The sequence below is a fragment of the Malus sylvestris genome, chromosome 2 (assembly GCF_916048215.2).
Source record: "Malus sylvestris chromosome 2, drMalSylv7.2, whole genome shotgun sequence".
NCBI lineage: Eukaryota > Viridiplantae > Streptophyta > Magnoliopsida > Rosales > Rosaceae > Malus > Malus sylvestris.
Window position 1 is genome coordinate 27,872,549 of NC_062261.1, and position 12,005 is coordinate 27,884,553.

The 12,005-nt window shown below is 33.7% G+C and overlaps 2 protein-coding genes across 3 annotated transcripts; one reads left to right on the top strand and one right to left on the bottom strand.

Annotated features, from left to right (window-relative positions):
- Positions 1-234: 234 nt before the first annotated feature.
- Positions 235-3,526, top strand: LOC126585709 (heavy metal-associated isoprenylated plant protein 4). Of its 2 annotated transcripts, XM_050250208.1 has the most exons (5): positions 235-339; positions 382-565; positions 1,986-2,170; positions 2,741-2,828; positions 2,914-3,526. In XM_050250208.1, the coding sequence occupies exons 1-5, from the start codon at positions 322-324 to the stop codon at positions 3,393-3,395; spliced, it is 957 nt and encodes a 318-aa protein (XP_050106165.1). In that variant the 5' UTR covers positions 235-321; the 3' UTR covers positions 3,396-3,526. The 2 variants fall into 2 exon arrangements, with proteins under 2 accessions (XP_050106165.1, XP_050106155.1); XM_050250198.1 differs by having other exon boundaries at positions 240-565.
- Positions 3,527-5,416: 1,890 nt separating this feature from the next.
- Positions 5,417-6,783, bottom strand: LOC126610398 (AT-hook motif nuclear-localized protein 23-like). The gene has a single exon (XM_050278455.1). The coding sequence runs from the start codon at positions 6,544-6,546 to the stop codon at positions 5,656-5,658; it is 891 nt and encodes a 296-aa protein (XP_050134412.1). The 5' UTR covers positions 6,547-6,783; the 3' UTR covers positions 5,417-5,655.
- Positions 6,784-12,005: the final 5,222 nt, after the last annotated feature.

The window sequence follows — 12,005 nt, forward strand, 5'->3', positions numbered from 1 at the left end:
CTGGTGTTTGCCTTTGGTGAATAGAATAGTAGGGTTGTTGCGTTTGGTGGTGTTTTGATCATGATCTGAAGGAATGAACCAATTTCTCTAATTCAAATAGCTAACAATGGCAGGTCAACTACCCCCACCGCAAGTCTCACCAACATCAGTGCCTTGAAAAACAAAGCAAAACCAAAAACTTTATTAATGAATTACTCTTAATTTCTTACCACTTTGAAACATTCTAGATGGCTTTTCCTTTTTATATGAACTATTTCAGAGTGCATATATATATGTTGATTACTTGTTTTTCAAACCCCTCCGCTCATCAGTGCTGCTAAAATGGCAGAACCAGTAGCTAAGGAGAAAGACGAAGACGAAAGGAAAGATGAAAAGAAAGTGAAGGAGAAAGACGAAGACGAAAGGAAAGATGAAAAGAAAGTGAAGGAGAAAGACGAAGACAAAACGAAAGATGAAAAGAAAGTGAAGGAGAAAGATGACGGAGTAATCAATGCTGTTTACAAAGTTAACCTCCACTGCAAGCAGTGTGCACGTGATATTAAGAAGCCTCTTATGGCTACCCAAGGTACGTATAGAGCAGCATTCCTTGTGTTTTTTGGTCAAAAGTATTCCTTGTGTTAATTCCTCACCATGCATATGTTTTTCTCAATATATATGTGCCAATTGAATGTGAAATAAAAAAGCTTTTTAGCCAAAATGGCTCTGAAATTTGCATAATTCCTTACTTTAGTCCCTGAGATTTGAAATCAATAAAAGTGGATTGTCCATCATCAATCATTTTGGACATTCCATGAAAAACCTCCATTAAATAAGAATAAAATGACAAAAATACCCTCAATTTTTTGTCAAATCATTTTGGCCTACTGTTTGTTAATTAAATTGAGGGTATTTTTGTTATTTCAATCCTTATTTAACATAATATTTCACGAAATAACCAAAATGATTGATGGTGGACAATCTCAAGGACCACTTCTATTAATTTCAATCTCATGGACCAAAGTGAGGAGTTATGCAAATCTCAGGGCTCATTTTAGCTAAAAAGCCAAATAAAAACTTTTTTTGTAAGGTAAAAATAAAAACAAAAACTTTATACTTAAACTATCTCCAACCCTTAGGTTAAAACCTAAAACTTTTAACACATAAAATTTAGGTTTTAACTCAGAAACAGTTTTTTTGCTCGAATCCTTATGGGCTAAATTTTTAGACCAAGATTATTAAAAAAGTATTTAGGATAATTTTTAACCTTTTTTCAAAAAATAAAATAAAATATGTAGACTATCCTAATTTAATTTTATAAACATTTTAATCTAAAAACATTTTGATTCCGATAAATATTGAAAAACCATTAAATTGACACCATGAAACTTGTGGAACACTATGAAATAATATGAAACAGATAAAAGAATTTTTTTTAATTACTTTATCCATTTGATTTAAATTTGGACCATTAGATACCATTGGATGTGATCATACTAGATCTTAGCCGTTGGATTCAATAAATTTATAAATATAAAGCTAAAAAAAATACATATATATGGTGGGCCAACCCACTAACTTAGGGGTCTCCTCGCCTAAATTTACCCCAGAAATGAGTTTTGGGTTAAAACTCATATATGTCCCAAGGGTTGAAGCTAGTTAGGATAGGTTTAAAACCTAAAATTTTAGTTTTACTCCCAGGGTTGGAATAGGTCTTACTGTGAAGAAATGAAAAATGTAGAGCATGTGGAGTTATGCATGTCCGTGGGATTGAAAAAATATACGATGTTTATATTGTCAAATTATGAATTTTTGTCATAATGTATGGTGTATATGCTTACAATGTGTAAAATAATTTTCTGTCTAGTAGTATATATAACTTAGACGATCATAATAACATTACCACGTTACATGTGAGTGTGTTTCCTTGCGTTTATTTTCGTTTGTATAATATGGTCCATAGTTAAGGCACCTAATTAACGGAGCATTATGTAAACATACATCACCAGGGGTTCACAATGTAGAGGCTGATATGGAGAAAGGTGAAATAAAGGTAAAAGGAGTTTTCGACCCAACAAAAATTCAGAAACGGCTGGAGAAACTTAGTAAGAAAAAGGTCGAGTTAATATCACCCAAACCTCAGATCAAGGAAAGCACAGAAACAGAGAAAAAAGTAGTGAAGGAAACCAAAGAGGTGGTGCTCACTCACCCATATACTTCAAATATTTTTTTTGCTTAATATGATTACCACTACTTAACAATCCAGGTAAATTATTGGATTGTCATCAATTATATTTCATTGATAGTCTATTTAATCAACAATCATGGCTGGTTCTTTTCCTTAGAAGTTGTTAGAAATTTCCACTTTACTTTTATTTATTGTTTAATCAGTATACTATTATTGACATGTGCCAAAGTTAGAGATACTAGATGCATTGTTGGTGATATTTTGAGTGCTTAAGTTGCTAATCAATTCTTAGGTGTGTATAAAATCCCACACAGAAATGACTCTGAGAACCCTCACATAGTAGTTTAACAAACTTTTGACCGCTCATCATTTGCTAATTTGTTTTGAGTTAGATACTCTAAATATGTTATAATTTTGAGCAGTTGACATAGTTACACGTCATATAATATGTGTGTGAGAAGAAACCTTTCATATAACAGTTTACACGTGGATATAAGCCCTATTTTTTAAATATTTAATAAAGCTATAATCAAATTATTGCACTAGAATAACCAATTCTGTACTTTTATTCCGAAGCCAATTTCACGGACAATAGTGGTGAAGGTTCACATGCATTGCGACAAATGTGAGCAAGATTTGAAGAAGAAGTTAATAAAGAACAAAGGTATAATTTCCAAACTTTCTTGTTTGTATGTATAATTTAGGGATTTTTTTCTAACGAAGAAAATATATGTCAATGATGTTTGTAGGTATTCACAATGTAAAAACTGACATGAAAGCACAAACTCTAACAGTGGAAGGAACAATCGAGCCTGAAAAACTAATTTCGTATTTGCGCAAAAAGGTGCACAAACATGCAGAACTTGTGCCCTCGAAACCACAGAAAAAGGAAGAAACAAAAGAGAAGGAGAAGAGTTCCCCAAAACCACCAGAGAAGGAGGAAAAGAAAGAGAAAAAGGAGGATAAGCAAGAGAAAAAGGAAGAAACAAAAGAGAAGGAGAAGAGTTCCCCAAAACCACCAGAGAAGGAGGATAAGCAAGAGAAAAAGGAGGATAAGAAAGACGGTACTGAGAAATCTACTGAATCAGTTACCAAGGTTATAGAAGTTAAGGAACAGGTAAATGTGGTGGAGGTTAAAACTAAAGAGAGCAATACTCCGTATTTCATTCACTATGTTTATGCTCCACAAACGTTTAGCGATGAAAATCCAAATGCTTGTTTTATAATGTAAATAGGTGAGGGTAGAGTACATATATACCTCACTCCGTATTTATTTGGACTAATTTCTTTATATTTGTCTGCTTGTATGAAGATATATGATGCTTATAATATAGACTCAATATAGACCATGGATATTAGGTATATTCTTAATTCCTTGAATGTATGGCTCAATTTCTCAATCTGAAAATATAACTTTTTTCTTTTACAGTATAATTCTAGTAAGCAAACATTATCCCCCTGATGTATGTAATTTCGGTTGTGGTCCTGTTTCAAAATTGCATTTGTTAGTTTTCAAGTTACTTAAACTCTTTACCATCACAAAGATGAGGCTGAAGTTTCAATTTCAATATTAATCATTATTGTAGGAATGATCGGTGGATGACGAGCAAAAGTTCCATTAAGTCCTAAACCCTAAGTCTCACTCTGGAAATCTTTGAAAAAGATTTCAACTTAAGTGTTTTCACTTCTAATTGCATGGCAAGTCTTCTGTATGAAAGCCCAATTTTGTTGGACTCGATATATTGGTCATGTAATTAAGTTAAGAACAATATCAATATTGACTAGTAATGGGCCGTAGCGTCTCTGAAACTCTAAACTAGAAGCAACACAACATAAAATGCAAATAATTCATATGTATCTGCATGCATTCCAACCACGTCTTGCACATCTAAATCTCAAGGGTATATACACTACTGACTATACTTTAGACATAAATTGCTTGCCTTCTTTTCCAAACACCTATTTATCATCACCTCTTAGTTAAAAGACTATAAACTGCATACCACAAAACTACCACAGAGAAATAACTGTTCATAGTATCCACATTAATTTCTGGTAATGAGATACAAAATGCATTGACGGAATATTTTTTTTAGGGGTGAAAACATGATATGAAATCAAGTGCCCTAAATCATAACATAAAATAAACCTGAATTATAAACTAGTCTTATCTATTAAGCCTCAGGAAGTTTATCGCAGCCTTACCCTCCTTGGAAGTTCATGCTACTGCGAGGTTCGCGCTTGGTACAGCTGACTTTGTGACTTGGGTTGAAGAGGAGGCAAATAGGCCAATTCTTGACCTTAGGGTTTATTCTGGAATTCATTGGTTTGATTTCCTTTCGCTGTTGTTTGACCAGTGAAGTGCGTTCTCTTTAACAAGGCCACACTTGTTTACAACCCTTCCCTATGTATTTGTTATTATGAATGACTCAAATTTAATCTCGCAATAAGAAAAAGAAATTCAAGTATCTTTCCTTTTTCTTCTTGTTCAAGAATATTACCATAACAAGCATTTCCTAGTCCTTCATGTCTAAGTTTCTGAAATATTAATTCTAAAAGAAAAGTACTCCCAGAATATGTACGAACGATATAAAACTGAGGAATAATCCATGAATGAAAGAACCTTTGAGATAATCCTCAGTACAACTAAATCAGTACAACTAAGTAATATATTATAAGACATGAGAGAAAAACTGAGAACAATTAAAATATATTCAGTGCAAGAGACTAGCTAGGACGAGTTGGTTAGAAAATTGATTATCTGGTTATGTGGGTCAAGTGGTCAGATCATGTGAGAGCTTTCTTTTAGTAGGTTTTGGTTGTTTCTTATCTTTCTTTGTTTTGGTGGAAGATCGGACAGATATATTTGGGGGGGGGGGGGAGAGAGAGAGAGAGATCTAATTATATAAATTCATGTTTATGATATTAGTTTCACATGACCAAATTAATATCATATAACTGTATAGCCTACGAGTGGAAAGCATGATTTTTATAGGTATATATAAGCATCCCACACATGGAAAAGGAAAAAAAATAATCATCGTTTTCATAAAAAATCACCAAGGATTAATTAGTAGAAAATATTTTACCTGATTAATCAATATAGTTGATAGCTCGATCTTTATTCATCCTATGGATTAAACAACATATAATTATTGAAGCTTATGTTAAGAGGTTGTGATACTTATCACAAAATTATTTATCAGTAATATCAGTTCTGACAATTATTATATCAAATCCAAAGCTAAAATATTCTCTGAAACCATTTCTAATTAATAAAAGGGAGTTCCAAAATCCAATTTCCATCAACATTCCATGGACACATTAAAAAGCAATACAAATTAGGAACCAAAATGAAGTTACGAGAAGATAGACGAAAGAAATTAAGCAAGAAAAATAATTGTACAAGGCTGGGGAAAGGGGTTGATGATATTAATATAAAGATCGATTCTCTGACCTTAGTTGACCTGACCTATAGCTAGCAAAAACTATCAATACGGCGGCCGCACAGCAGAGTTTCCTCCCCAACTATCAACCTGCAGCTGATGAGGCATGTTATTGAGTGGCAGGTTAAAGAAGGGAAGCCCCGAAGACGGATCTGGAAAGGGGTTGCTTACTCCTCCGCCACCGCTGCCATCACCACCGCCTCCGCCACCTGAGGACTGTGGCACAGTCTGCTGCATCTGCAGCTGCTCCTCTTCCTCCAAGGGCAATCTCTCATAAGCCACGTTGGTAAACGATGAGGCTATGACAATAACAGGTCCAGATGCTATTAGTGCTCCCACAACATTTCCACCCACAACCTGGCCTTGACCACCAGCTAAAAATATTGTGAGGCTGGTGGCCCCAGGAGGTGCAGGCGGCGGCAGAAATGAACCTGTTAATGACAGAATCTCAAATCTGCCGTGCAGTGTGAGAACTGCGCCAGCCGCAGACGGTTGACGCAAGCTCACGTTGGTCACCATACCACTCCCACTCAAAACACAAATCCCTCGCTGCCTTTTCCTCGCATAAGTGCCGACGGAATCAAACACATCACAGCCACTGCTGACCTCCAAAATATGTGCTCTTAGGGTGTTTGCGCTCTCACGAGTTATGATCACTGGGGGTTTGGGCTTGTTTCTAGACCCTGGGGGCCGACCTCTGGAGCGTCGGCCGCCGGAATCACCCGAACCAGGATTTGGGGTCACCAGGTCAAACCCTTGATGATGAGGATTGTCATTATCAACATCATTTTGGTGGTGGTCAGAGGAGAAAAGATTGTTGCGGTTGGGGGTGGTGTGGTCATCTTCGGAGTCCGGCGGTCTTTGGAGGTGGAGATCAGGGAGTTGGAGCTGCTGATGAACAAACCGAGATGCTGAACCCAAGTCTAAGCCAGCCATACACAGAGAGCTAAAGAGAACAGAAAACAAGAAAAATATAGTAAAATATATGTAAAAATTTTAATATAGCAAGGTTCAATATTTTATGGGTTTTGGAGAAAGGAGAGCCCCATAATTTCAAACCCTAGAACGAATAGAAAACAAAGGGGATCAAGTGCAGAGAAAGGGAAGGGTACGAGTTGAGGAGAGAGAGGTGCAAGGAGGAGGAGAGAGATATCATAAAGTGGCAAACGCAGCCATTCTCAACATCCAAAGTATAAATATAAAACGTATATGCTTATAAAATAGTGGAGATAAAATAATTCGCTTCTTTAGTAACTTTTACTTTTTTGAATGTGGGAATTGAATTTTCTATGTTAACACTTAGTGTGCTTGAAACTGAATACTCGATCAAAGATAATGTAAAGAGGAACAATATTTTATGACCATATATATTAGTTGATCAGTTATTACATGATTAAGAGAAATGTTAAGGAGACTCTCTCAAAGTTGAATTCTCCATAAATTTTCTGCTACCTCATAATTTAAAGTTAATTCTCCTGTCAACATTATAAAATATTGTGCCAAAAACATGAGGTAACATATAGTATACATTAAGAGTCTCACTTTTGAGAGAGTCTCCTTAGCGCATCTCTCCATAATCAATTATCATACATGTAAGAATTGTGTTATCAGCAATATTCTATTTAAACTAATCTTAAATACATTGATGAGAGAGAATTCAAACTCAAATAAGATCAATTAGTAGATGACACTTTATTATAATGGAGGAAAGCAATCATGTTTTTACACTCTTATTTGGATTCGATTTCCCACCGATTTCCCTCCCCCACAACTAATTACCTAACCGACTAATGCTATCACTCTACTCAAATGGGATCAATTAGCCCATGTAACCATACCGACGTCTACACACACACACACACACATATATATATATATATATATATATATATATATATATATATATATATATATATATATATATATATATATATTTTTTTTTTTTTTTAAATTAATGTGCTTAAAAAGTCATGTTCAGTGTGATCATGGCGACAATATGTAAATTTGATACGTATTATTTCGCATCAATTATGATGATAAATTTTAACAAAAGTAAATAGTTCAAAAAACTTATCCATTTCTACAAAGTATTCTTTAAAGAAAAAATGAAGGAGAAATTAGGTACACATCCTTGTTTTTGTTACTCCATTGATTAAAATCTTATTCATTTTTAATTTTTAATCAAGGTCCTTGGGTATTAATAACATTATTAATTATTTGAACAATAAAATATTTTTATTTTTAAATATATTCCTTTAGTGTTAAAAATGTTACAATTAGTATATTTATATTTATGGCTAAATTTTTTATTATATATTTTTATTTTTAGTTTGTACCTATTTTAATTTGCAAATATTTTTTAAATTGGACCAATTTTCTTTTCATTTTTAATTTGTACCCATATATTAGTTTCTTTTTGTGCCCATATTTTTTAAAGTTTTATTTGTGTTTGTACCCATGTGTATATCATCACTCAACATTGTATATTTAATCCATGATAGAAAAATTACATATGGTATATTTATGTTTTATGTTTTATGTTTATGCCTAAACTTTGTATCATATATTTATATTTTTAGTTTGTACCCACTTTTAATTTGCAATTTTTTTTTAATTTGTAGTATTTTATTTTTAGTTTTATTTTGTACCCATGTATTAATTTCTTTTAGGGCCTATATTTTTTAAAATTTATTTGTACTCATAATTTTTTAATCTTTTATATGTACCCTAATTTATTTATAATGTACCCATTCTTCTTTATTAATGTACATATGTGAAATGTACCAATTTGTTTGTAAAATGTACCAATTCTTTTAACACTATGGATACATTCTTTTGCCATTTATTATTTCTTATTTTTACATAGTTTTTATCCATTTATTCAATCAAAATGTTTGAATTCTTTTATTGTAACCGCTTCTAATAGTATTATAATGATGTATTTTAAATTTATAGGATTATAAATCTCATAAAATATCAAACAATTAATGTCAAAACTATAAAAATATTAATATTAATTGTAATATAATGAGGTGTACAAAGTCAAGGGACTTTGATCAAACATTGAATACCATTAAGGTTTTAATCAAAGAATGTTAAGGATTAGGGACCGTATCCAAAGTATACCAAAAAGAAACCATAGCCACCAAGGGGAGGAGGAGCAAAAAGAATCCTCCTCCCCATTCCATACTTTCTCATCCTCCTCCTATAAGTTAGTCTTTTGTGATGATTCTGTCTGAGTTATACTCAGGTTTTAGAATGTACTCTATCATAATTTCGAATGTGCTCCTTATTCAATGATCAATGCAATCACTCTCTCAAAAACTTATAAAGAGAAAATTGTAGAGGGAAATGAGAAGGAGAGAGAGTAGATAAAGGAAATGTAAATTGTTTTCCAAACTTGTGTATATATCATCTTTGATAAATTAAGCACCTATTTATAAGCTTACAATGATGAGGTTAACCCATAAGTTACAAACTACTAATACACTCTAATTAGAGCATTCTCTACTAAACATTAAGATAGGAGAGGTTGTGGACACTGGACATTATGGTGGTCATCCACCGTCCATACATTTATATAACACTCTCAAATTATTGTTTTCTCTACATTATAACTAGTTCTGGAGGAGTTTGTTGCTATCTACTTTAGGTATTTTTTGCCATCTTCACCTTTATTAGCTAGTTGCTACTATGCGTAAAATATACGTTAGATACCATGCTTTCCTCAAATGTTGATCCACCCATTATTCAACAATGATTTCCGTGAGTTGAGTTGTATTGTTTAGGCTTGTGGGTTTGGCTTACTTTGGTGATTTGAGTAGTATTGTTGACATGGTTGATGAAACTTTGATATTTTCTTAATGAAATTAATTTTTTTAATTTTTTTTTGGGTCAAAAAATTAATTTCTTTTGTTTAATTGATAAAAAATAAAAAATAAAACAGAAATAAAATAATTGTAGCCGTTTTTTTATCATGTTGTAATGAATTGTTAAATTAAAAAAAGCCTAGTGATATTTTTTTTCCAATATTAAAAGTAAGTTTCAGTTCCGCTTCCGTACTCCCCATTGATTAGCAGGAAAAAAGAAAACTGTTACATAATTTTGTTCATAAAATATGTTACAAAATGATGTTGGATCGACTTATGTCGCTTTCTTTAAACATTACTCTCAATATTTACTTGAGATTATACAATTTAATTAAGTACTACCTTTCTGAAAAAAAAAAACTTTATTTTTTTTTTTGGCCAAACCTTTCTAAAAGTTTCCTTGAAAGAATGTTTTTATTTAATCAAATATTTGTTTAAATAGCTTCATGTATTAAAAAAAAAATCGCATCAATATTTTTGTTGGGCATCTAAGTACTTAGTATTGAGACAAAATCGGCATTTAACAAATGACAGATTTAAATGGTTCATCACAAGGAAAGTTTTGAATCAACATTGTAAAAGTTAAAAACTTGAGATTTGTGGATCATGATGAATTGTTTATATATATATATATATATATATATATTGTTGCAGTTCTATTTAGAATAGGAATGTGATTGTGTAAATCTTAAAGAATATGGGAAAGTATTATATATTCCTATTAGGATTAGATTACCTATTAAATGTTGTAATCATAAAGGGAAAGGTATTTACCCTTCCAACTACTATAAATAAAGGCACAATGGGGTGAATCAAACACACCTCACAATTAAATCAATCTCTCTTCTCTCTAAAGTGGCCGGCCTCCCTCTCTCTCTCTAAACCTTAGATCGCTCAATTAAATAGGCCTACAACACGTTATCAGCACGCTCTTGCCAGAAGCTAAGGAACTGAAGCATCGTAGGAGGAGGCTATCATCCACCACATTCAAAGGCTTATTCGTTTTCTGCTGCTCAGGTACGCTTAAAATAAAGGAAGATATTTGAAACGACCCATGAAGCATGAAAACATTCCCCATGATGCATGAACCCCCTATGTTTATATTTTCTTTCTGATATATATATATTGTATATGTTCATATATTTGTCACTATATATATTTGTTTCATGCATCGCACAATTAAATTGTTATGTGGAATTTGTGAGTCAATGTATAAAATTAAATTAGAAGCATATTAGGTTTTTCCTAAAACCTAAAGGGAATTGAAAAAAAAAATGGGGAATGGGATTTGGTGCATCGCACCATCCCTGTGCCAAAAAGGAAAACAGGCTTCGGCCTGATTTTGGTTTCTTTGCTGGGCCTGCAGCCTATGGCCTCTCTCGGCCTGCATCAAAAACCTGTCAGCCCTTGGCTAGGCGCCTTATGCACACAAGGCACACAAAGCCAGCCCTCAGGCTGGGCCTCTTGCACCACAAAATCAAGGCCCCAGCTTCGCTGGGCTCCCTGCGTGACCAACCCGCAAGCTTTGGGCTTGCCCCCGTGACCCCTTGGACCAAAACACCTAAACCATCTACGGCTGGGGGTTTTGTCCCTCCCGTGGCCTGCAGCCATACCCTAGGCCATGTTAGGCCCTGCCGTTTTTACTCAAGGCACCCCGTGCCTTCCCTTACCCACGACACCCATGCCCAAATTATTTTGGGGCATTTTTCCACCCACAAGCTATTTTTTTAGCATTTAAAATAATTTAACTAGTATGTTAATATTATTTTGCTTCTATAATCGACCATGTATGGCCCGATTTATTGAATTAATTAAAAGTGACCTGCAGTCCACTAATCTGATAATGAATCCAAAATTATTGACTTCAAGATCACTTTTGGACATTAATGATTCAATAATTTATTTTTATACTTTGAACCGTCACATACTTTCGTAGTACCGAAGCTCTCACACTTGAGTTCCCGAAGCCAATTCAAATCCACTACACTTAGTTAGTATATTGCATTCTGTGTTTCTTGCAGGAACCTCTCATTATGAACTAATCGTTCATAAAACTAATTTGAACCTGTAGTTTCAAAATTAGTGCCTTTGAAACCTAAAGTTTTCATTCAAAACATACCACATGAAACCTGAAGTTTTCATGCATAAATTAAACTAATACATGTCTATAGAACCTGTATGTTCTACGATATATGTCTATGGCTTACCATATGACTAAATCACGTTTTTTCCCTCTATTTTAGGGACATGTCGAACTTGAACAAGCTCGATTTCTCCGCTCTCGAAGTCTCTGGAAGAAACTATCTAAAATGGGTTCAAGACGTGAAGCTCCATCTCACTGCAAAGGGTATTAGAGCCACCATTGAGACACCTATTGCCGACAAACCTGTCGACGAAGCTTAGAAAGCTACTGCAATGATCTTCATTCGAAGACACATCCATGATGCATTGCAGATTGAGTATCTCGCTGAGGGCACAGAAATTCACCAAGTTTTCGGATTTGATCTTTGTTTTACTTCTTGCTAA

Bases quoted from the DNA above. Each gene is read 5' to 3' on its own strand.
- LOC126585709 (XM_050250198.1), top strand. From the start codon at position 322: ATGGCAGAACCAGTAGCTAAGGAGAAAGACGAAGACGAAAGGAAAGAT. The intron at 566-1,985 runs GTACGTATAGAG...ATACATCACCAG, and splicing joins GCCTCTTATGGCTACCCAAG to GGGTTCACAATGTAGAGGCT. The intron at 2,829-2,913 runs GTATAATTTCCA...TGATGTTTGTAG, and splicing joins GAAGTTAATAAAGAACAAAG to GTATTCACAATGTAAAAACT.
- LOC126610398 (XM_050278455.1), bottom strand. From the start codon at position 6,546: ATGGCTGGCTTAGACTTGGGTTCAGCATCTCGGTTTGTTCATCAGCAG.